Genomic DNA, 22,399 nt, shown 5'->3' with positions numbered 1-22,399 from the left:
TAAACCTTATACACACAGCCTGCAGGTAATTTTATACAAAAATTTCGATCATTTTGTGACTCAAATAAAGTTTGTGTATATACAGTACACCTTATACACATAGGACCTGATTCAGACCCGTTCGCCAGCTACGATCGCTGGCTCCGAGCGTATGGAAATTCGGCTAAGTGACGTCAAGGCAGTTGCTCGCAGGGCAAGTCATAAGCACGCCCACTATATCTTGGCGAGCGATCACTTTTTGTTTGTAGACGCCGACCGCCCACTTGCGTACATCATCTCCAGGAAGTGCATGAAACCATTGGTACATCTAGCACCGTTGGATGCGATCACAGCTCTTAAGGTCGACTATACCCTTCCGCAAGCACTGCAAGCACTTCAGTGTATATTTTTAGCAAGTGACATGTCCTATGATGCTGGCTGTTAATTATGCAAACCTCTGAAACAGCGTTTAAACACTCAGGCACGCCTGCGTCCGCAACTCCACTCCCATGTTACTACTGCCCTGCCCCTGTTACCACCCACAAACGGCCTCCCATTCCTCTGGGCGGTCTTTGCAGGGCGAGCGAGTGTATCCCGATTGCTCATACTAGTTTGTGCACGCGCACTGTGAACTATACGCATGCGCACATTTGCAAACATCGCCAGCAACAAGCGATCGCTTGCTAGCGAGCAGGTCTGCATCAGGTCCAAAGTTCAAAGGTAATTTTATACTTTATTTTTAATAATTTTGTGCCTTAAACAAAGTTTGGATACATTGAGCCATCAAAAAGTAAAGGTGTCACTATCTCAGTCATGCTAAAAAAAAAAATCCGTATTTCGGAATATTTGGATGTGGGAGACTCAGGGCCTGATTCAGAGCCGGACGCTCTGACAGAGCGCTCGCTCTGAATCAGGGCCGTCCTTCTTGTTTTTCAGAGCGGCCTCCTGGCCACCCACAGCTATAGCGAGCGGCCAGGAAGATGGTCGCGATGGTCAAGACCATCGCGACCATCGGGCTTGCGACAAGATCCTTGTGGTAGGGTCTCATTGCCGCAAGCCCTAGAGAGCCGAAAGCTCTCCCACTGACATCACTTGTCCCATGGGAACGCCTCCGTCTGGGCAGCCATGCCCCCGGCCCGCCCACCAAAGGGTGCGTGCTGTCACTCAACATCGACAGCATGCCCCCTTTGGTACGAGACCCGGAGCGATGATTTGCCCGTCGCTATCCGGGTCTCACGCATGTGCACGACGGAGCCGGCTCCGTCGTGTGCATGCGCACTGGGCCACCATCGACCTGCTTGCGAGCGCATAGCGCTCGCGAGCGGGTCTGAATCAGGCCCTCAGTCTGTACTCCGGGCTGAATCAGAGGTGGACGCTAATGCGTACGCAGCCGTGCTTTCTCACGCTCGCAGCTGTGAAAATATATTAATGGTAGCAAAGATCACCCGAGCATAAAGACGCCCACTGCTGCCTTCGTACTTGCTTGCACGATCGCATGCACGCATAAATATCAGTACCATCGAACCTGTCAATCAATCTGCAATGGGCCTCAGCGGTCTGCGTCCTCGCACGGCGTTCGCTGCGGGATCACACAGCTGCCTTCGCGCACGTACACTGCGATGCATACGCAATGGCAAACAATCGCTCAGTCTGCGTGCAAATTGCAATAGCGTCCACCTCTGGATCAGGCTCTCAGTACGGTTCAGCACCATAAGAAAAAGGAGCCCTGCTGTTACTACCCTAAATGGCTTCAGTGCTAGGTATGAAGTTGGAATTCCTGACACAACCTTTGGTCCTCTGCACATTGTAACTACATATTGAGGTGTTTCATAGATCTCTAACAATGCAGTCAGTAGTGTACATTAGAATCACTATGTGGACATTCTGACTATCCAGTTGGGTCTCATGACAACTTACTGTATATGAGACAAGGTTAAAGAATTTTTTGTTTTAGTTACTAGGGGAACCAAAATGGCTGCCATGGGCTTTAGCAGAAGAAATCTACAGATCAGGAAAAATAAGGTGAGTGATATTGTTAATATGGATTTATCAGGCATGAGGGCACATTGACATAGTCACCATGTTAAGTAATGGCAATCTAAGCTGTTTGCACCTGGCTCATGTACAACGTTACTGGACCCATGTCAATTACTTTTATTTAACAGGGAAAATACCTTGTGTATATTGCCGATGATTAAATAAATATTGTATATCTGTTTAAGGATATAACGTATGCCAACTCTAGACGTCAATACGTAAGCCAACACATTAGTAGGGATGTGCAGGCTCGGATAGGTTCGAGTTTGCACGTTGAGTCCAGGAATGATGATGTTCGTCCATGCAAGATGACGTCTTGCCTCTTTCTGAGTTCCGTTTTTTTTTAGGGAAAAATCTGAACTCAACGTGCAAACTCGAACCTATCCGAGCCTGCACATCCCTACACATTAGCTATTATTATTGTCCTATTATTCAGAGCTATAAAGGTCATAAAACTGTATTCCGTGTGCTGAAGCTTGCAATCTAATTTCTTTAACCACCAGGGTCAATTTGGGCAGAAACCAGGCAACCTAACAGAATTGCTGTAATAGAGCATGTAAACATTTCAGACTTTGGGGTCTATGTACTAATCCTATAGCTTGGATGATAACAATTTGTACTAGCTCCACCTGTGGACCTTTTAAAATGTGTCAGTGAGTAATGATTACACCTGTGCACCTGCTGGGTGACCTGCAAAATGTGACCTGTGTGGGGTCCTGAGGACCGAGTTTGAGAACCACTGCACTAGAGACAACAGCGCTAGTCTAACAAGCATCTTATGTGGGGGGGCCACGGTGATGTTCAAGATGTTTTGAAACTTAGGGGTCTATGTACTAAGCAGTGTTAGGAGACAGAGTGAAAAGTGATAAGTCTGTGATAAGGTGCCAGCCAATCAGCTCCCAACTGCCATCTCACAGGCTGTGTTTGAAAAATGACAGTTGGGAGCTGATTGGCTGGCACCTTATCACTTTCTTACTTTCTTATCACTTTTCACTCTGTCACTTATCACTGCTTAGTACATAGACCCCTTAATCACGGTAAGTCGCATTTTCTGTGGAAAAGAAAGACAATTCGCAGAGACAAACTGATTGTAGTAACTGAGTTCAAATCAATACACACATCCGTTGCCTTTTTAAAATAACACATGTATATAATATAATATTTTATTGTTATAGACTAATAGCAAATATCACTGATATATACTGTGAATACATAAGATTGAATACATTATGCGCTAACATGTCCTTACTGTAGTGTGGCCGGTGGCCCCACATTCACACCCACTCCAACCCCAGCTCCGTCTCCCTGAGTGCAAAGCGTTCCTACTTACAGGAGCAAAACTCTTATACAGAATTTCTCCACCTCAATTTTGTTCAAGTCTAATAAACAATCGTTTCCAGTTTATATTCCAGAGTGTATTCATAAAAGAACTACTGCACAGTAATAAAATAAATTGGCTGTGCTTTGTTATCCTTTTAATATAGTTTTACAGTAGAGTTATGTCCATAACTTTCTCTAGGAATGAAACATCATTTGGTCGTACACACAGTTCCAGGGATACTGGTAGGAGCCATGAAAGTGCTGTGTGCTGCGCTCTATGCCGAGATAAAGCACTGCTGCTAAATCAGAGTAAATGCTGTTTTACTCATATTATCTAAGTTATGTAAACTTGCACCAGCTTTGTGGGTACCCGCATGACTTATGCTGGGTACACACTGTAGGAGTAGAGGAAATATATATATTTCATTCAGCGCATCTGCAGGTGAGTGCGCACGATATCTGTGAACGACGACGAAAGATATATTGAGTACATCTGCCTGTGTGTACGGGACGACCGACCGACTCAATCAGGGGCGTCTTAGGAGAGGAGGGGGCCCGTGTGCACTCCCTGTGCGTGGCCCCCTCCTCTCTCCCCTGTGGCCGGCAGCCGACTGACACGGCTAGCCAGCCACCGGAGCCTTAGTAAACTCCGGGCACTAGAGTGTGTCCGGAGTCTACTGCGCATGCGCAGAACACCGGAAAATGGCCGTGGCAGCCATTTTTCCGGTGTTCTGTGCATGTGCAGTAGAGTCTGGGCATACTCTATTGCCCGGAGTCTACTGCGCATGCGCAGAACACCGGTAAAATGGCCACGGCGGCCATATTCCGGTGTTCTGAGCAGCTCAGACACGCGACGTGGGACCACGGACAGGTAAGTCTAAAATAATATGGGTGCAGTGTGTGCGGGACCCCCCTGGACCCATTATAGATACGACACTGGACTCAATATCCTGTCTGCAGGAACCAGCCACAATGACATCACAACTAGGTGGGCACATTTAATTGCGTGCCTAGTTGTGATGTCTGGCCAGACATATTGAGCATGCCAATTGATAAATGCGTAAGGCCAAGAAAATGGCAGGCCTGGGCACTAAAGGGTAGAAATGGGAAAACATTGGAACGATCGATGCATTGGTTTTGTTCATATCTCTGTGACTCTCAGCTGATTGGCTCGCCACCGCCTGCCTCTTCCTGTGGAGTCATGAGGACTGGGGAAAATACATACAGGAAGTCTCTCAGTAATGGTTCAGCGATTCGTGTATGTGATAATGTTCCAGTATTACCACACCCGGAACTGCATTTATACGCACAAGAGAACAAAAACACACATCCAACAAAGCTACCGATGAATCCCGATGTTTTAACATCAATGTATTGCATGCTATTTTAAATTTGTGCCATGGATGTTGATGTTCCAATGTTTAAAACATCGGTAACATTAATGGTGCTTTTCGATGGCACATGGCTACCTACACCTGGGTTTGTGTATAATGGACAAATTGGTGGATTTATGCATAAAACAACTGCACATAATGATCATGAATTTCACTAACTGGATTAAGGGCTTATAAATTATGTTAGATAATGTTATTATACTGAAAGAATAGTACCATTTTCTGCAGTTGTAGATGAAACAAAAAACAACAACAAGCAAGAAATGTAAAAATGCTCATTATAAAATGGTCTGAGTGTAAACCATCAATAAGTAATAATGAGACACTAAATGGACTGGTTGGTCTACTTCTGGCAACAGGATTTCATGTTGTGCCATTAGATAGTATAACCGCTGCATACCATCATGATACACTCTTATAATATCAGATACTCAGAACTGTCTCCAATATACTGTAAATATAAAGGAGAGTGGCATTATGGGGAAAGTTGGGACAAGGGTGGTGGGCAGCCGTGTAGAAATTACCCTCCCACAATTCATGAAATGCATCATTAAAAACTTTTCAAGGTAATTTTAATGTGTACTTATAATAAATATGTTACAGATAGGTAATCAGTATGATTACCCCCCCCTTCCCCGCAGCCTAAACCTAAGTCTCCCGGGGGGCCTAACCGTAACTTCCCCCTGGGGGTGTCTAACCCTAACCCCCCCTCCCCCTAGCCTAACCCTAACCCTCCCGGAGGACTGCCTAACCCTAAGTCCCCCCCAAGAGCCCCTAACCTAACCCCCCCTTTCTGCAGCTGTCCGCGCCTGGCTTACCTTCGATCGGGATGCCGAGCGCCGAGCTCCCGGCGTAGGTAAACTGACAGACGTCGGGTTTTCGACGCCTGTCATTAGACCCTTGCCGGGATTAGACTGTCGGGATGCTGACGGTCGACATTTAGACCGTCGGCATCCCAACTGCATACCACAGATAGATAGTTGACCTTTTCCAATGGTATTCACTTAATTCATTACTCAAATTTGTCAATCACCGTTATCTGCTTAGATACTTATTTTGAGACCTTTGCCCCCTATTATTTTCCCTTCTCTCCTCTCCTGTGTCTTTTCCCCTTAATATCTCATCCTCTTCTCCCTTTATAACCTTCCTCCCCCATCACAGATTAGGTTCGGTCTAGTGTGTTTCATAACCTATATTTTATATGTTCTTACATGTTTTATTGTAAGCGCAGACATTGTGTGCCCGATGTTACACGTACTTTAACACTGGTGTACTTTGAACCACTTCAATAAAGACTCAAATACACCACCGTGGAGGAAAAAAGTGATTCCCAGATAAACACGAAAACCACCAGATAAAATATGGGTTACTTACATTATAATATTCTCCAAAAATACATGAAAAAGAGAACAAAATGGAGTGTGATAACAGTATTGCAATTGGGAACTGTGCATAGGAGACTTTCCATATTGCACTCAACCTTTACAGGGCAAAATGGGCCTTGAATGGTGTAATGAAGGTGCAAATCCTCCGTTGTCACTCCCAATGATATGTGCCCATCAGAAAGAAGGGTTTGTTGTAAATGGAACGACATCTCACAGCAGTTGGTTTTGTGTTACAGAAGTTGAAACTCATCCATTAATTTACTGCTTGGCTACCATTTTAGACGTCACGGTATCTCGGTGATGCTCTGCTCCACTGTCTCCACCTAATAATGAAGGTCTCCTATGCACAGTTCCCATTTGCAATACTGTATCGCACTATACAGCAATCATGTCAATATTGGCAGAAATATTTTAATTTTCTCCTAAGTTTTCCCCGCTATGCAGAAAAAAAAATAAAAAAATATTATATATATATATATATATATATATATATATATATACTGTACAGTGGCAAACGCAGGATTTCTAGAGGGGGGTTTCCAAATGCTTGATATTAGAGTGAGTGTGGCCAGACCATGAAGAGGGTAGAATTAGCACTTAACCAGCTTTAATATGCGTCATACGAAGTATATTGTGTGTCATAATTCCAGCATATAGAGGACCAGCAATCACAGTAAGCCATTAAATGCGGCAGTAGGGCCATCCTGCCTGAGCTGAATGTTTTTATTTTAGATGTGTGCGCCATTCCTGAGTATTAGAGCAAGTCCGGGTGTCTGCGGGAGCAGCAGAATAACCTAGCACTGCCCTGGACATATATGTACCTATTGGGCTCTATAGCAGCACATTCCTAACAGTGAATGTTTTCCAGATCTCCTAGTTGGTGCACAGTTTATTTATTACTGACTATTGCATGTTAAAAGATCCACAGGTGGTGCTAATTATTTAATTTGTGATGCTGTGAAGAACATGCAGCACTAGTAAAATTCTATTGCATTACTATTTCTATTGTGGTCATGGTGTGGGCTGGGGAGGGGGGTTTCCAGGCAGATGGAAACACCCCTGCATTTGCCTATGCTGTATATTAATATATAACTGCTGCAGAAACCTAAAACTCCTGCACTGTCATATTCTAATGTCTGTGGCTCATTGTGACAATTATGGCCCCAAGTGACTTCTTCGGGCCCTGTGACGGCCCCTGGCTCCCTGTTTTTGTAGGGAGAAGTGTTGGTTCAGCACTGACACCAATAATCACTAGTGTGACCACTAGCCTCCAAATATCGCAGACTAGGGACGAAAGCCTTTTGTGGTCATCTGTAACAGCAACGTCGAATCACACCGCGAGTGCCAAAGGGGTTATGTCTTGTTGGTAAATGGGTCCCTAAGTTCATAAAAGGCAATTTTTGGATTGTGCCTGCTTTCTGGAATCTGGAGTAAAATATCTATATCAGTGCTATAAATATAATGGGTGCAGGGTGCGTGGTGCACACGAGCCCACGATTCAATGGGGGTCCTGCACCGCACACATTTTACCCAGAACAGACACATTGGCTCTTCTCCTTCTATAACTTCTGCCATAGACGCCTTATTGATGGCGTTGGCACAGGAGACAGCCAAGTCCGTGGTACTGTGCCAGAATCTTCTGTGCGTGTGGTATATTTCTGAAGACATTGCAGGAAAAATGGCGCCGTTGGCAGAAGATATAGAGGGAATATGGGAAGGGGTCCCCTCCTGTCAAGCTGCCTCTGATCCCTTTTTTAATTTCATCAAACTTGACGAAGGGAGAGGTCGGATCAAACTATGGGCCTGATTCAGAGCCAGACGCTCTGACCAGAGCGCTTTCTCTGAATCAGGGCCCTCCTACCTAAAAATGGAGCGGTCTCCTGGCCCACAGCTTATGCGAGCGGCCAGAAAGATGGTCGCGATGTTCAAGACCATCGCGACCATCGGGCTTGCGACAAGACCCTGCTGTAGGGTCTCGCTGCCGCAAGCCCAGGAGTGCTTTTGGCTCTATCAGAGCCAAAAGCACTCCCACTGACATCACTAGTGATGTCAGTGGGGCCGGCTCCAGACGGAAGGCGTTCCCATGGGAACGCCTCCGTCTGGGCAGCAACGCCCCCGGCACGCCCACAAAGGGGGCGTGCTGTCAGTCACCATCGACAGCACGCCCCTTTTGGTGCGAGACCCATAGCGACAGCTTGGCTTGGCTGTCGCTATGCAGCAAAGGGGGCGTGCTGTCAATCACCATCGACAGCACGCCCCTTTTGGTGCGAGACCCATAGCGACAGCTTGGCTTGGCTGTCGCTATGCGGGTCTCGCGCATGCACACGACGGAGCTCCCTCCGTCGTGCGCATGCGCATTAGGGCACCATCGACCCGCTTGCGAGCGGGTCTGAATTAGGCCCTATATTTTTAAGCTGGACGTTAGAACCCAAAACATTAATTATAATAATTGATGCTTCCTAGGCGTTCTTAGAATGCACCCCGAATTAGTAAATGCGCATCCCACATATATATTTCTCTCTATCCAACACCCGCTGCTCCATTCTATTCTATGGGAAAAATATTGTTAATAAAATCCAATAACGAAAGAAAAAAAAATATTTAAAATAAATTGTGATTAGATGGAATTTAAACACAATAAAATACTATGCTGCCCTTTATTTGCCTGTATGGAATAAATAGGACGTTTATGCTTAAATAGGAAGTAAGCCAAATGGGACTTTACATGTGTGTTTATTTCAGTTGTTGGGTATTTATATGGGTGTGATTGTTGTGGTAAGGTTGTAAAACAATTCTTAGCATTATTAAAGCAAGCCGACTGCAGATGGTCTACAAATCCTGCTGGAGGCTATGCTTGCATTCGGATGGGTACGGGATGCCGGTGCTCGGGATCCCGGCAGTCAGAATACCGGCGCCGACATCCCGTCAGGGATAGAATGCCGACACTTTTCGGTCAGTATCCCCCCCGGTGCCTGACCCTAACCTTCCCACCTTCCCTAACCTTAAACCATACTTGCTGACAATCAGCTCCAGCCTTCCGGGAGGGAGCTGATTGTCGGCTAACAGAGGGGGCGGGGCCGGCCATTGACGTCACATTGGGGGTGGAGCCGGCAATTGACGGCACATTGGAGGCGGGGGCGGGGCAGCGCGATTGCATCATCGTGGCCCCACCCCCTCTTCACAATGCCAGTATTTTCGGCATTGTGAAGCAGGGGGCGGGGCCACGATGACGCGATTCAGCGCGAATCGTGTCACCGCCCCCACCGCTGCGGGGGTTTCTAGTTCTTTCTGGGGGCAGGTTGGGAGGCTCGCAAGGTTACGGGAGGCTTGCCTGCCGTTCCGGGGGGCCGGGAGTGACACCCAAATATTGGGAGGCTACCGGCCAAATCGGGAGGGTAGGCAAGCCTGCCTTAAACCCTAACGCTAACCCTCCCCCCATCCCCGGGACTTACCTTCGGGATGCCGGTCGTTGGTATGCCAGGGCAGGGATTCTGACAAGTGTCGGGATTCTGGCTCTGGAATCTACACGGTCACGATATTGACCACATCCCGGTTGCATTGTATGTAGTTATATTAGCAAAACCAGTATACACCTTTCCTTCATTAATATATATACACAATGTCTTCCTTCGCTGTCCGGTGTGCAGCTTTAGCGAAACCTGGGCCTGATTCAGAGGTATGCTAACCCGATGGTTAATGCATGTCTCCAATGTTTAGGGGTCTGCGCATGTGCAGAATGGGTCCTGCGATCCCCCTCGCAGACCCCCCCTCAGCCTGATTGACATGCTGTGGGGTTTGGGGGACGGAGCGGGGGAGTGGCTGGAAACAGTTCCTGAAAGCGGGAGCCTGTTGCCCCATTTTCCAGGAGGAACGAGACCTGGGTCTGCGTCGGTGATTTCCTAGCCTCGCAAGTGAGGACTTCAGCTACCACAGCCTGGTCAAGGGGGCAACCATCGCTACCCATGCACTATTGAAATCTATTTGCACATCTTTCCGCCACTATTGGTTACAGCTGATCCCTGTCTGTATCTTTTCAACAGGACCCAGACAGCAAAAAGGATAAGGATAATAAAATGGAAAAGCAGTTTACCGAAAGGGACACATGGTGGCTATATTCATATAGGGTAAGACTAAGAATACTCGTACTCGCATATCACATACTGTTTATGTATGTGCTACAGCAGTAGTTATAGTTTTATTTTATCAGGATTTTAATTTATTTACACCCTTGCTTTGTATTATCAGGAAACCCCTTACCCTGGGACTTATGAGGTACGTGATTTTCTCCAAGATGCAGAACTTAATCCTGTCCAGCAATCATATAGCTTCAGGGGGCAAGGAAGGAGAAAGCCCCTGGGCACAGCCAGGTCTGGAGAAGCTCTGTTGCCTGGATGCTACAAGGTCCTGGAATTCGGTGACTTGGTGGAGCAGATCCCACGTTCCTATTCATTCAGGAACACCTCCCGCAGTGCGATAGTCCCGGGTGTTAGAGATAAGGTACCGCAAACACTCAGTATTTTACTCGCTTACTTATAGTACTCTATAAGGGGGATTTATCAAAGAGCACAGGTGTCAGTGACAACCAGTGCGGCAAGAAAATCCCCTATACTTGCTGCACTGCCGGGTGGCCTCACCCGGATCCATCACTCTGGGCGCGTGCCAGAATGATTTTATGTAGCCCCCCCCCCCCCCCGCATAAAATTATTCCGATGCTCCTGAGTGAATGAATGTGTAATAGAGGACTAAAGCTGGGTACACACGTAAAGATTTTCTATCCAACCATCCAACTAGTTGGTTGGAATCAAAATCTGGTAAGGTATGAAAGCAAATGACAATCAGCAATTTGCTCCCAAACGCCAGAAAAAGGACAAAAACTGTTGTATGAACAAATTGTTTAGATCGAACATTTAACAAACTTGTCTGACGGCCATTTTCATCTGTTTTCTGGCATTTAGGAGCAAATTGCTGATCATCAGTTACTCCCATACGTTACCAGATTTTCATTCCAACCAATCAACTAGTTGGATGGTTGGACAGAAAGTGTTCACGTGTGTATGCAGCTTACCTCATAAGGTGTTTGTGGCTGTAAGCTGGCGGAGGCAGTGTAATGCTCTGGGCAATGTTCTGCTGGGAAACCTTGGGTCCTGGCATTCATGTGGATGTTACTTTGACACATACCACCTACCTAAACATTGTTGCAGACCAAGTGCACACATTCATGGCAACAGTATTCCCTGAAGGCAGCGGCCTCTTTCAGCAGGATAATGTGCCCTGGCACACTGCTTAAATTGTTCAGGAATGGCTTGAGGGGCATGACAAAGAGTCAAAGGGGCAAAATATACTAAGCGACAGGTTGTAAATCCCGGCAGTTTTGCAGTGGTTTGGCTCCCCCTCAATAGAAACCACTGCCAAATAGAACATGCCATGGCAGCAGGTCATATAGAAAACGCCAGGGAACGACGATGGCTTCAATTTATTATAGTATTATAATACTATAATACACAGAAATAAACAGAAAGCTTCAATATTATTGATGTCACCATGACCCTTACTGTAACTTTATACCATGCACTTGCATGCTGGGAGCAAATTAGAATATGATGAGTTTGGTTGTGCAGATGGACCCAAAACAGTCTTAGCGACAGCCCCGTCATTAGGTCATTGACCTGTCGGCCATCTCCTGCTCTACAAATAAATAGTCCACAATCAGATCTGATAGCAGGTTTCATTAGAGCTCATTGAAAGCTCAAATTTGTCTGCTGTTGTCTATGGAGAAATGTTATATTAAGTAGCTAAATGCAGTTTTTTAAAAATGGCAGCTCTCACCACGTGGGTAACGTGCAAGTGATCAGGTTTGAAACACTTGCCCGACTGAATGGGATGCGGTCAGAATGCTGACCCCTGGGATTCCAGTGGTCAGAATGCCAACACTGGAAGCCCGACACTTGTCAGAATACCAGCGCCGGCATCCCAACTGGTGGAAACCTGAACGTAAGTACTGGGGTTAGGGTAATGGGCTAGGAATAGGCACTAGGGGGAGGGTTAGGGTTAGGCGGTGGGGGGTGGGGTTAGGCTGTGGGGAGGGAGGGTTAGGTTTAGGCGCTAGGGGAGGGTTAGGGTTAGGCTGCGAGGGGGGTTAGGTATAGGCTGTGGGGAGGGAGGGTTAGGCTCTAGGGGAGGGTTAGGGTTAGGCTGCGGGGTGAGGTTAGGTATAGGCTGTGTGGAGGGAGGGTTAGGCTCTAGGGGAGGGTTAGGGTTAGGCTGCGGGGTGGGGTTAGGTATAGGCTGTGTGGAGGGAGGGTTAGGTTTAGGCACTCGGGGAGAGGTTAGGTTTAGGCACCAGGGGGGGTTAGGGGCAGTGGCGTTCCTTCCTGCATTGTCACTTGGTGCAGGGAGGGATGCCATCTGAAAAGGGGCATGGTCTCACAGGAAGGAGGCGTGGCCTCATGGCCCTGTCCAGTGCTTTTTACCAGGAGTCTGAGCGGGGGGTGCAGGAGGTGTGGCCTGCCCTGTCCTGTGTGCAGTGCCGGCTCCCTCACAGTGTCAGGAGCTGAGTGCTGCACTTAAAACTACAGTGCAGCACCCGCCTCCTGTCACTGAGAGGGAGTCTGCACCTTGGTGTCACCCCTCGGCAGTTGACACCAGGGGTGCGGCCCGCACCTCCCTTCTAGCGCCACTGGTTAGGGGTAGGGGTTAGGTTAGGCTTACTTACCTGGGGGCATCGTCAATCTAACCTGGTCGGGATGCCGGTGTCTGGATTCTGACCGCTGGAATTCCCAGCGGTAGCACCAAAGCCCACTGAACAGTTATTTGTTTCTTATTTTATATTCCACACCCATGATCATCATACTAGGAGTAAATACGTTTGCACAGTATAACCAGTGACCAGCGTTCCAGTATCCGTTTACATGCTATCACTGTCTGCACCTTTCATGAATGATACATTTCTGTTGCCATGGGTGAGTTGATATTGCTGGGAGCCAGGTTGTCAACTGGCGTTATATTAGCCAGTCAACCCTTTCACCTTTACTTTCAGCTGAATCTATGTGTCCTATTTCTCCATACAGTTACTAAATAAAAGACAGGCGTATTTAATGTCACCTTTTCCTTCGGGCAAAGCTGCAAACATCAGACACACAGTATCGAGCACCAGTAATCCTGTTTCCTAGCGTGTTGTCTTTCTGCCTGAGATTCATTATTGGCTGCTCGTTATCTTTCTGTTACCTAGAGCTAATGGGTATTCATTTAACAAGGTGATGTCCAAATAACAAAACACCTGTGTCTGACAGAAGAACGCTGGTATATTGATAATGATTTATATTATGTTATATTTTAATGGTCTCATATGATGAATTATGATTAAATGATGCAGGGCATCTCATTATATTATTATACTAGCGACCAGCCCCAGCTTGGCACGGAGGCAATTTAGAATTCACGGCAGTAGTATTTTTTAACCGAGGTCTTATAAGATTGTCTTGTAGACGACATTTAGTCGTTTTTCCTCCTGATGTCAGCACGATAAGATTTTGATATGACACGCAAATGGAAGGGGCGTATTTATAATGGGTGCACTGCACACCCTGCACCATAGTATTACTTACCTCTCCGGAGTCCCGTGGTGGTCTGGCGCTGTAAAAACGACTGGAAAATGGTCACCGCGGCCATTTTCACGGTGACCTGCGCATACTCTATAGACTCTGGGCGCACTCTAGTTACCCCCATACTGGAGAGCTGCATGATGGACCAGCTATTAGAATGAAGTTATGCTTTAAGCACTAGCCACAAGTTCATGGCTCTGCTATATAAACTATCCATCATACTGGAAGTCTGGTGTGTAGCAATGCTCCTTAAGCTGTAAGCACCGCACTTCTTGCCATTTTGTGTGTTATCTGGAATTCTAACGCATAACTGTAACATTTGCAGGACATGAACACAGATCCTGGTCGGTATAATCTCATGACACCACCTGTAGATGATCACCCATGCAAGTAAGTTTGAAATTTCAATGTGCAAACCTATATATAAGTTATAGGGGTAGATATACTAAGCCTTGGCGAGAGATAAAGTACCAACCAATCAGCTCCCAATTGTCACTTTACAGGCTGTGTTTGATAGGAACTGATTGGTTGGTACTTTCTCTCTCTCTCCAAGGCTTAGTACACAGACCCATAAAGGTGCATACACACGGTACGATTTCTATGAACGATAACGATATCGTTCAACGATAAATCGTTAATATCGTTCATTTTTATGCAACGATGCCCGTTCCCATTGGATGATAACGATATCTATGGTGGTCCGTACATGCAGGCCAACTTGGACGATTTCATCACAATTTGCATGTTCAGAGATAGATGTGGCAGGATGACTTCACTGAAAGATATCTATCATAGATATCTATCAGTGTGTACACCCAATATCCATCATAGATATCTATCAGTGTGTACACCCAATATCCATCATAGATATCTATCAGTGTGTACACCCAATATCCATCATAGATATCTATCAGTGTGTACACCCAATATCCATCATAGATATCTATCAGTGTGTACACCCAATATCTATCATAGATATCTATCAGTGTGTACACCCAATATCTCTCATAGATATCTATCAGTGTGTACACCCATTATCCATCATAGATATCTATCAGTGTGTACACCCAATATCAATCATAGATATCTATCAGTGTGTACACCCAATGTCAATCACAGATATCTATCAGTGTGTACACCCAATATCGTTTGTCCTGCACTACAGAAAAGTTCAAGGGAAATCGTTCAGAGACATCGTTGGTGGTGCAGATCATACCATGTGTACCCAGCTTTACACTGTTAAATTGTGAGAGATACCAACAGTAACTATTTGATTAAAATGTCATTTGTCTGGTCCAGTATTTTTTCATGTGTTCCAATGTGTTTAGCTGGTTACTCTAGTACCAAAATAGTGTACCAGACCCCCATTGTTCATGGTTTATCAGAGTCCTTGGTGTGGAGGGTGAGTGTCTCATGAATGGCAGGGTTTCGTCTAAGCAGGGCCAGATTAAGGACCACATGGTCCTGGGGCTGAATCTCTTCAAGGGCCTAGCCCTATATTGAAGCTGACCAAACACTAGACCAACTTTCATCCAATCATCCAACTAGATGGCTGGTTGGAATGAAAATCTGGTAAGGTTTGGGAGCAAACGATAATCAGCTATTTAATTTAATTTGTTTAAACAACAGTTTTTGTCCATTTTCCGGGTTTTGGAAGCAAACTGTTGATTGTCATTTGCTTCCATAGTTTACCAGATTTTCATTTCAACCAACCAAGTAGTTGGATATAAGTTGGTCTCGCATATGGCCAGCTTGAGAAGGGGAGGAGCTGTGAGCAGTGCTTTGTGGGTGTGGCCACAGCCAAGTGTGCGTGTACACCCCATGCACTATCAGCCCCTCTGTCTCACTAAATACACAAAAAAATCGAAAATAAATTACATAATTTTGTGAGAAAACCAATTTTAATACTTATGATTTATGGCCGACTGTGTGGTCAGTTAGGCAGCTAGTCACCATCATTCAGCTATGGTGATGGGCCTACTTTTAGGTGGAGGCCTGGAGCTCTAGCTCCATCCGCCCCAATGTAAATGCGGCCCTGAGTCCCGAACCGCACACCCTGCACCCATATTATTTTAAACTTACCTGTCCGTGGTCCCGCGGTGGGTGTCAGCGCTGCTCAGAATACCGGAAAATGGTAGCTGCGGCCATTTTTCCGGTGTTCTGCGCATGCGCAGTAGACTCCGGGCATACTCTAGTGCCCAGAGTCTACTAATGGTCCGGTGGCTGGCCAGCCGCGTCACTCAGCTGCTGGCCACCGGGAAGAGAGGAAGGGGCCCCGCACGGGGAGTGCACACGGGCCCCCTCCTCTCTTAAGACGCCCCTGGGTGGGTGTTACTGTCTTCCGATACGGAGGACAACATTTTTTTTTTTTTTTAATTTCAGCGTGATGCAGTTTTCACACTTAAAATTCTGGCGACAACTCCATCATGAAAATGAAGAAACGGAAGTCATTCAGACAGCTCACACCTGTATCCCTGTCACATCACGAAGCAAGTTTGGTGCAGATATGCTGCAGATTTTTAAGATGGTAACCTACTGTGCAGGGCCGTTTCTAGGGGCAGGCGACCCGTGCAATCGCCCAGCAGAAACAGCCTGTTAACTGCCGGGCGCCCGCTGAGATTCAGTTAACAGCGGGCGCCCGGCAGAGCAGAGCAGCCGGAGAGGCGGAGCCTCCGGCTTCCGGCTCCCGGCTCCCCCAGTGTGCACTATGGGAGGACGTCATGACGTCTTTCCCATAGTGCAAAGGAGCAGCCGAGGGGAGCGGACGCTGGAGCGGGGCTGAAGGTAAGTATTAGTGGGGGTTTTTTATGTGCAGGCAGCCTGGACAATACTCTGGGGGCACTTCTGCTGGGGGAGACACCACTACTGGGGGCACCAGGGCACTACTACTGGGGACATTACTCGGGGGGCACTTCTACTGGGGGCATTGCTTAGGAGGTGCCACTACTGGGGGCATTACTCAGGGCCCAGGGGCACTACTACTGGGGGCACTACTACTTGGGGCTTTACTACTTTGGGCACTACTACAAAGGGAGCATTACTATTGGGGGCACTAATACAGGGGGCATTAATATTTCGGGCAATACAACTGGGGACACTACTACTGGGGCAATACAGCAGGGACCATTACTATTGGGGGAATTACTGATGGGGGCATGACTACAGGGGGCACTACTAATGGTGGCATGGCATAGGGGGCACCACTCCTGGGGGCACTACTACTGGGTGCACTGCATAAAGGGCACCACTACTGTGGGCTCTGCATAAGTTGCACTACCACTGTGGGCACTGCATAAGGGGCATATATACAGGGGACACTGCATATGGGGACAACTACAGGGGGCACTGCATAATGGGCACTTTTGCCTGAGAGCCAGTGGGGGGGAAGCCTAAGACCTGTCGGGATGGAATGGCAAGGGAGGGGGCTGGAATGAAGTGTGTATTATGTGAATCTTGTTTTTTCAATGTGTTTTATGTGGTTCTGGATTTAATAATGTATTTGAGGTGGATGTGGTTTTAAAACATAGTTTATGTGCCTCTGGCTTTTCCAATATATTATGTGGAAGTGGTTTGTTGCAGTGTATTATATGTGGATCTGGCTTGTATTTTCAATGTGCTGGATTCGCTCCCAACGCACTGAAAACGAGTGTGATGCAGTTCATACTTCTGCAAATGTCACACCAAAGGCATGCACACAGAAATTCGGCGTGGGCTTGTGACAGCTAGGCCACACCCCATTTTTTGAGCGCGCGCCATAGGTGCGCGCATGCTGTCTGACTTTTGTTTAGCTACATATATTTTTCAGCACTTTGCCTCTGACAGGTTTGCCACCCCTGAGCTCGGTAGTCACAGTGGCTGACATTCTGTGGTCTTTCGAGATCACACTCCCTTACTGTGATACCACACCCCCTCACGATGAGGCCACGCCCACTCCACAATATTACTGCTTCGAGGGGGGGGGCGCATTTTGACTGCTCGCACTGGGAGCCTCAAACCCTAGAAACTGCCCTGCTACTGTGGTACGTGCAGCGGAGAAATTACCAATTCATATCCAGAACCATGGGGGGAAGATTTAGGAAACATTCTAAAGAGGGCAAGTTGAGGTGTTGCCACAGCAACCAGTCAGATTCTGGGGGAGATGTAACTAGTCTTGGAGAGAGATAAAGTACCATCCAATCGGCTCCTAGCTGTAACTTTACTGGTGTGTTTGAAAAATGACAGGAGCTGGTTGGTTGGTATTATATCTCTCGCCAAAGCTTGATACATATCCCCCTCTATCTTATATCTGGTACATTATATTAAATGGTAGCTAGAATCACACGTCCAGCTTAGCGAATACAGCACAGCTTTGTCACATCCAAAAGCAATAAAAATATCTCCCTCTCTGTCCCTTAGCAGGCAGCTTTAGAAGCAGCTGTAATACAAATGCAAACAGTACTTTGTGTACCTTGTCCCAACACAACTCAACGGTTAAACGTAATTCATTTGTCGCCATAACAGTGACACCTTTCTAGCCAAGACTCTCAAACAGGTGTAGAATATACTATTGATAGAGAGAGACACATGTGGGAGGGTTTATTCAGTGGAAACAAATTAAAGGACCAGTGACCATGAATGTGACTCCTGATTATCTATCTACAGTAGCTGATGTCTATTGTTCTGCACTATTATGCACCTGTGTGTGTATTAACTAGGAGGTGTTGTGTTTTCTCCTGCAGGCATGTAATGTTCCGTTCCGCAGTGCAGAGGTTCCCAACAACCTACTTTATTCCTGTAAGTACTGTAACTAACAGGCAGACCATGGGGTCTATGTACTAAGCTTTGATAGGAGATAAAGGAAACGGAGGTAACAGGGGTGTTTCTATAGAGGTGGGGGCCCATGTGCAGTCTTCGTCACGGGCTCCCTCCTCTCCGTCCGGCGGCTGGCTGTGCACTGAGCGGTGTACGGCCAGCGCACTAGAGTGTGCCCAGAGTCTATAGCGCATACGCAGATCATCGGGAAAATGGCAGCGGCGGACATTTTCCAGCCGTTTTTTTTCTGTACAGGAGCAGACACCGGAGCCGCGCTGGACTCTGGAGAGGTAAGTTTTATGGGTGCAGGGTGTGCGGTGCAGGCCCCCCCTAGACCCAGGGGCCCATGTGCCCCGCACACCCTGCAGCCATTATAAATATGCCCCTGGGAGGTAAGTACCTGCCAATCAGCTCCTAACTGTCATTTTTCAAACACAGCCTGTGACATGGCAGTTAGGAGCTGATTGGCTGGTACCTTACCTCCGTTCACTTTATCTCATATAACAAAGCTTAGTAAATAGACCCCCTATATAGCAGCACCCCGCTGCAGTGACATGACAATGTGGACCCAGCACGACATTTGCGTATAAAAGCGTCTCTGCCTGTAGCCAGCCAATCTCACAGCTCCGCCCAATTTACAGTTTTACATCAACTGGGATCTTCTCCAACTCGCGGCAACACCTGCCCAATTCTGCCTTGCCCATGATGCTACTATATCCAGAATGTCAGCAGCTGTGACACCAACACGGGGAGTCCACAGGGATGGGTTATTTAACATTGTTAAGCACTTACCTGACAATTTTCTTTTTCCCTCGTGTGCTTTTTATGATAAATGACTCTTGTAATGTGTGCAAGGAGCTAGATGCCGATATTCGTGATTATGCAGAGATCTACACTTCTATGCAACCGCACCTGACCTATCCATTCAGTTACAGGAAAGTACAGTTCATAAAATAATAGCACGAAGCTGATTGGTTGCTATGGTCAACTTCTACTTTTGTCCTCTTTCCCACTCTTCCCAAGGTTTGATGAATATCCCCCTATGACGTCATAGCCATCATCATTGTCAGCAGCGCGCACGTGCACCAGCCCTATATATGTATATATATATATATATATATATATATATATACTTGAAAACAGATGGATCTCTGCGTACGCACATCCCAGCATAGGGCCTTATTCATGGCTGTACGCTAATGCTGTGTGGCAATATGCAAATGTCGCAGCCCCCGGGATTTGTATTTAGATGCCCAACGGGTGGCTTTGCAAATCCAAGCGACTGCGTACAAAGACCCAAATACGGTTACGACACTTCTACCGCCAACAAAAGGTCCCTGCCGTCAATCACTTTACGAATAAATCCTCATTGTGAACGACAACGAAAAATTTAATTTTACGCATGCACAGATTACTGATATCCACTAAAACTGCATAAACATCGACTTGCGTACATCTCTGAATCAAACCCATAGACCGCAAGTCCGTTTACACCGCCGTGACACGCCCAGGGCCGCCATTAGGGGGGGGGCTGTCGGGACTGGAGTCCCGGGCCCAGACACTTAGCAGAACGGGGGGGCCGGGCCGCTCTAACCTGTAGTTTATTGCTTTTTTTATGGAGCGCAGCAGCACTGCTGCTGCTGGCTCCAGTATATAAGATTGAGCCGATGGGCACTAGGACCCGCCGCGGTTCTAACAGGCCAGGTCCACCCAGCAACGACTGTGCATTCACATGCGCGTCAATGTCAAGGACGGAGAGGAGACAGACAGCAGTGGGCGGCACGCATCGCGAAGCTGGTAAGAAAGATGTGCTGCACTGTGCTGTATGAGGGAGGGGAGGGGACTGGAGGGGGACACATAAGGGATCTGACTGGACACATAAGGGGGTTGGCTGGACACATAAGGGGGCTGGCTGGACACATAAGGGGGTTGGCTGGACACATAAGGGGGCTGGCTGGACACACAAGGGGGTTGGCTGGACACATAAGGGGGCTGGCTGGACACACAAGGGGGCTGGCTGGACACACAAGGGGGCTGGCTGGACACACAAGAGAGCTGGCTGGACACACAAGGGGGTTGACTGGACACAGAAAGGGGGCTGGCTGGACACAGAAGGGAGCTGGTTGGACACACAAGGGGGCTGGCTGGACACATAAGGGGCCTGGCTTGACACATAAGGGGGCTGGCTGGACACACAAGGGGGCTGGCTGGACACACAAGGGGGCCTTACTGGACATACACAGATGGGGGGGTTGGCTGGACACACAGATAAGGGGACCTGGTTGGACATATAAGGGGGCCTTGCTGGACACACAGAAGGGGGCTGGCTGGTCACATAAGGGGGGCTGGTGGGACGCACATAAGGGGTCTACAAAACTTTCATCTCTGCATCAGCGACCTAGTGTATTGATTCAGAGGTGCATTAGACTCATACAAAACACACCCTAGGCAAAACTTCTGCATGCGCCCCCCCTCCCCTGTACTTATTTAGCCCTTCAGTGGAAAACGACTTTGCACAGGTGGAGTGGCGGATAAGTTTTGGGTTAAAAAAATATATTCATATGTGGGTGGTGATATCACCCAACATTTCTCCAAGGGTGACAAGTCCTCTGCAACTGCCAACCCTCCTTCCCCTAGTCCCTCCCAGATGGACAGAGAGGATTCTCCTTCCTCAGCCCTAACCACCAAAGAGGACATTATGGCTCTACGATCCCTTATCACAAACCTTAAAGATTCTCTAGAATCCAAGCTGGTTAAAGCAGTTTAAATCATCAAATCAGATCTCTCCTCACTATCTACCAGAACCTCTCATTTAGAATCCCGTCAAGACGCCTTCCAAAAATCCCAAAATGAGATCCATAGGAACATCGACCACGTAGTTCAGGACCTAGCTGATCTCCGCACTAAAAATGAGGACCTGGAGAACCGTGAAAGAAGAAACAATCTCCGCATTCGTAACATCCCAGAATCGGTGTCCCTGGATAATCTAGAGTCTTATCTTCATGACGTCACTCCCATAGTGCACTGCGGGACCTGAAAGCCGGAGCTCAGGAGTGAGCTTCGTCCTCCGGCTGCCGCTGGCGCCAGGGAGGAGAGAAGGAGCAGTGCGCCCGCTGGTAACACAATCTCAGCGGTCACCCGGCAAATGGAGGGTGCAGGGGGTGCGATTGCTGGGCCAGCGGGCCCCATAGTAACCGGGCGGACTCAGAAGCACCCTCCAGAGGTCGGCGCACCTAGGTAGCTGCCTAAGCTTGCCTAATGGAAGCGCCGGCCCTGATCACACCCCAACTGAAGACAAGAGGATGCAGGTGTTGGCAGGATGTACAGGTTTGTGTATAGACTAGAGCCCTACTCAGTGGATCAGAATTGCATCATATATGCAGTACAGGTGTCTATTCAATTGAATGAAGTCTGCTGAGCATATGAAAAGGACACGTGCACTGCTGAGCATATGAAGAGCACACTGTAAGCACACGTGCACAGCTGAACATATGAAGAGAACACTGTAAGCAAACGTGCACAGCTGAACATATGAAGAGCACACAGTAAGCACTCGTGCACTGCTGAGCATATGAAGAGCACACGGTAAGCACAAGTGTACAGCTGAACATATGAAGAGCACACTGTAAGCACAAGTGCACTGCTGAGCATATGAAGAGCACATGGTAAGCACACATGCACTGCTCAGCATATGAAGAGCACACTGTAAGCACACGTGCACAGCTGAGCATATGAAGAGCACACTGTAAGCACATGTGCACAGCTGAACATATGAAGAGCACACTGTAAGCACATGTGTACAGCTGAACATATGAAGAGCACACTGTAAGCACAAGTACACTGCTGAGCATATGAAGAGCACACGGTAAGCACACGTGCACAGCTGAGCATA

The 22,399-nt window shown here is 47.5% G+C and overlaps 1 protein-coding gene across 1 annotated transcript in view; it reads left to right on the top strand.

The window, feature by feature from the left end:
• The first annotated feature begins 1,953 nt into the window (after window positions 1–1,953).
• The window catches only part of STPG4 (sperm-tail PG-rich repeat containing 4), an 87,775-nt gene continuing 67,329 nt past the window's right edge, over window positions 1,954–22,399 (top strand). The window contains exons 1-5 of the mRNA XM_088450683.1: window positions 1,954–2,001; window positions 10,156–10,239; window positions 10,361–10,612; window positions 14,042–14,106; window positions 18,435–18,489. Of these exons, the coding sequence (XP_088306809.1) occupies window positions 1,960–2,001; window positions 10,156–10,239; window positions 10,361–10,612; window positions 14,042–14,106; window positions 18,435–18,489 (498 nt within the window). The 5' untranslated portion in view covers window positions 1,954–1,959. The remainder of the gene's footprint in view (window positions 2,002–10,155; window positions 10,240–10,360; window positions 10,613–14,041; window positions 14,107–18,434; window positions 18,490–22,399) is intronic.

Source organism: Taudactylus pleione, unplaced genomic scaffold (assembly GCF_031769625.1).
Source record: "Taudactylus pleione unplaced genomic scaffold, aTauple2 ptg000522l, whole genome shotgun sequence".
In the NCBI taxonomy this organism is placed as follows: domain Eukaryota; kingdom Metazoa; phylum Chordata; class Amphibia; order Anura; family Myobatrachidae; genus Taudactylus; species Taudactylus pleione.
This window is presented reverse-complemented; position numbering and strand designations above follow the sequence as displayed.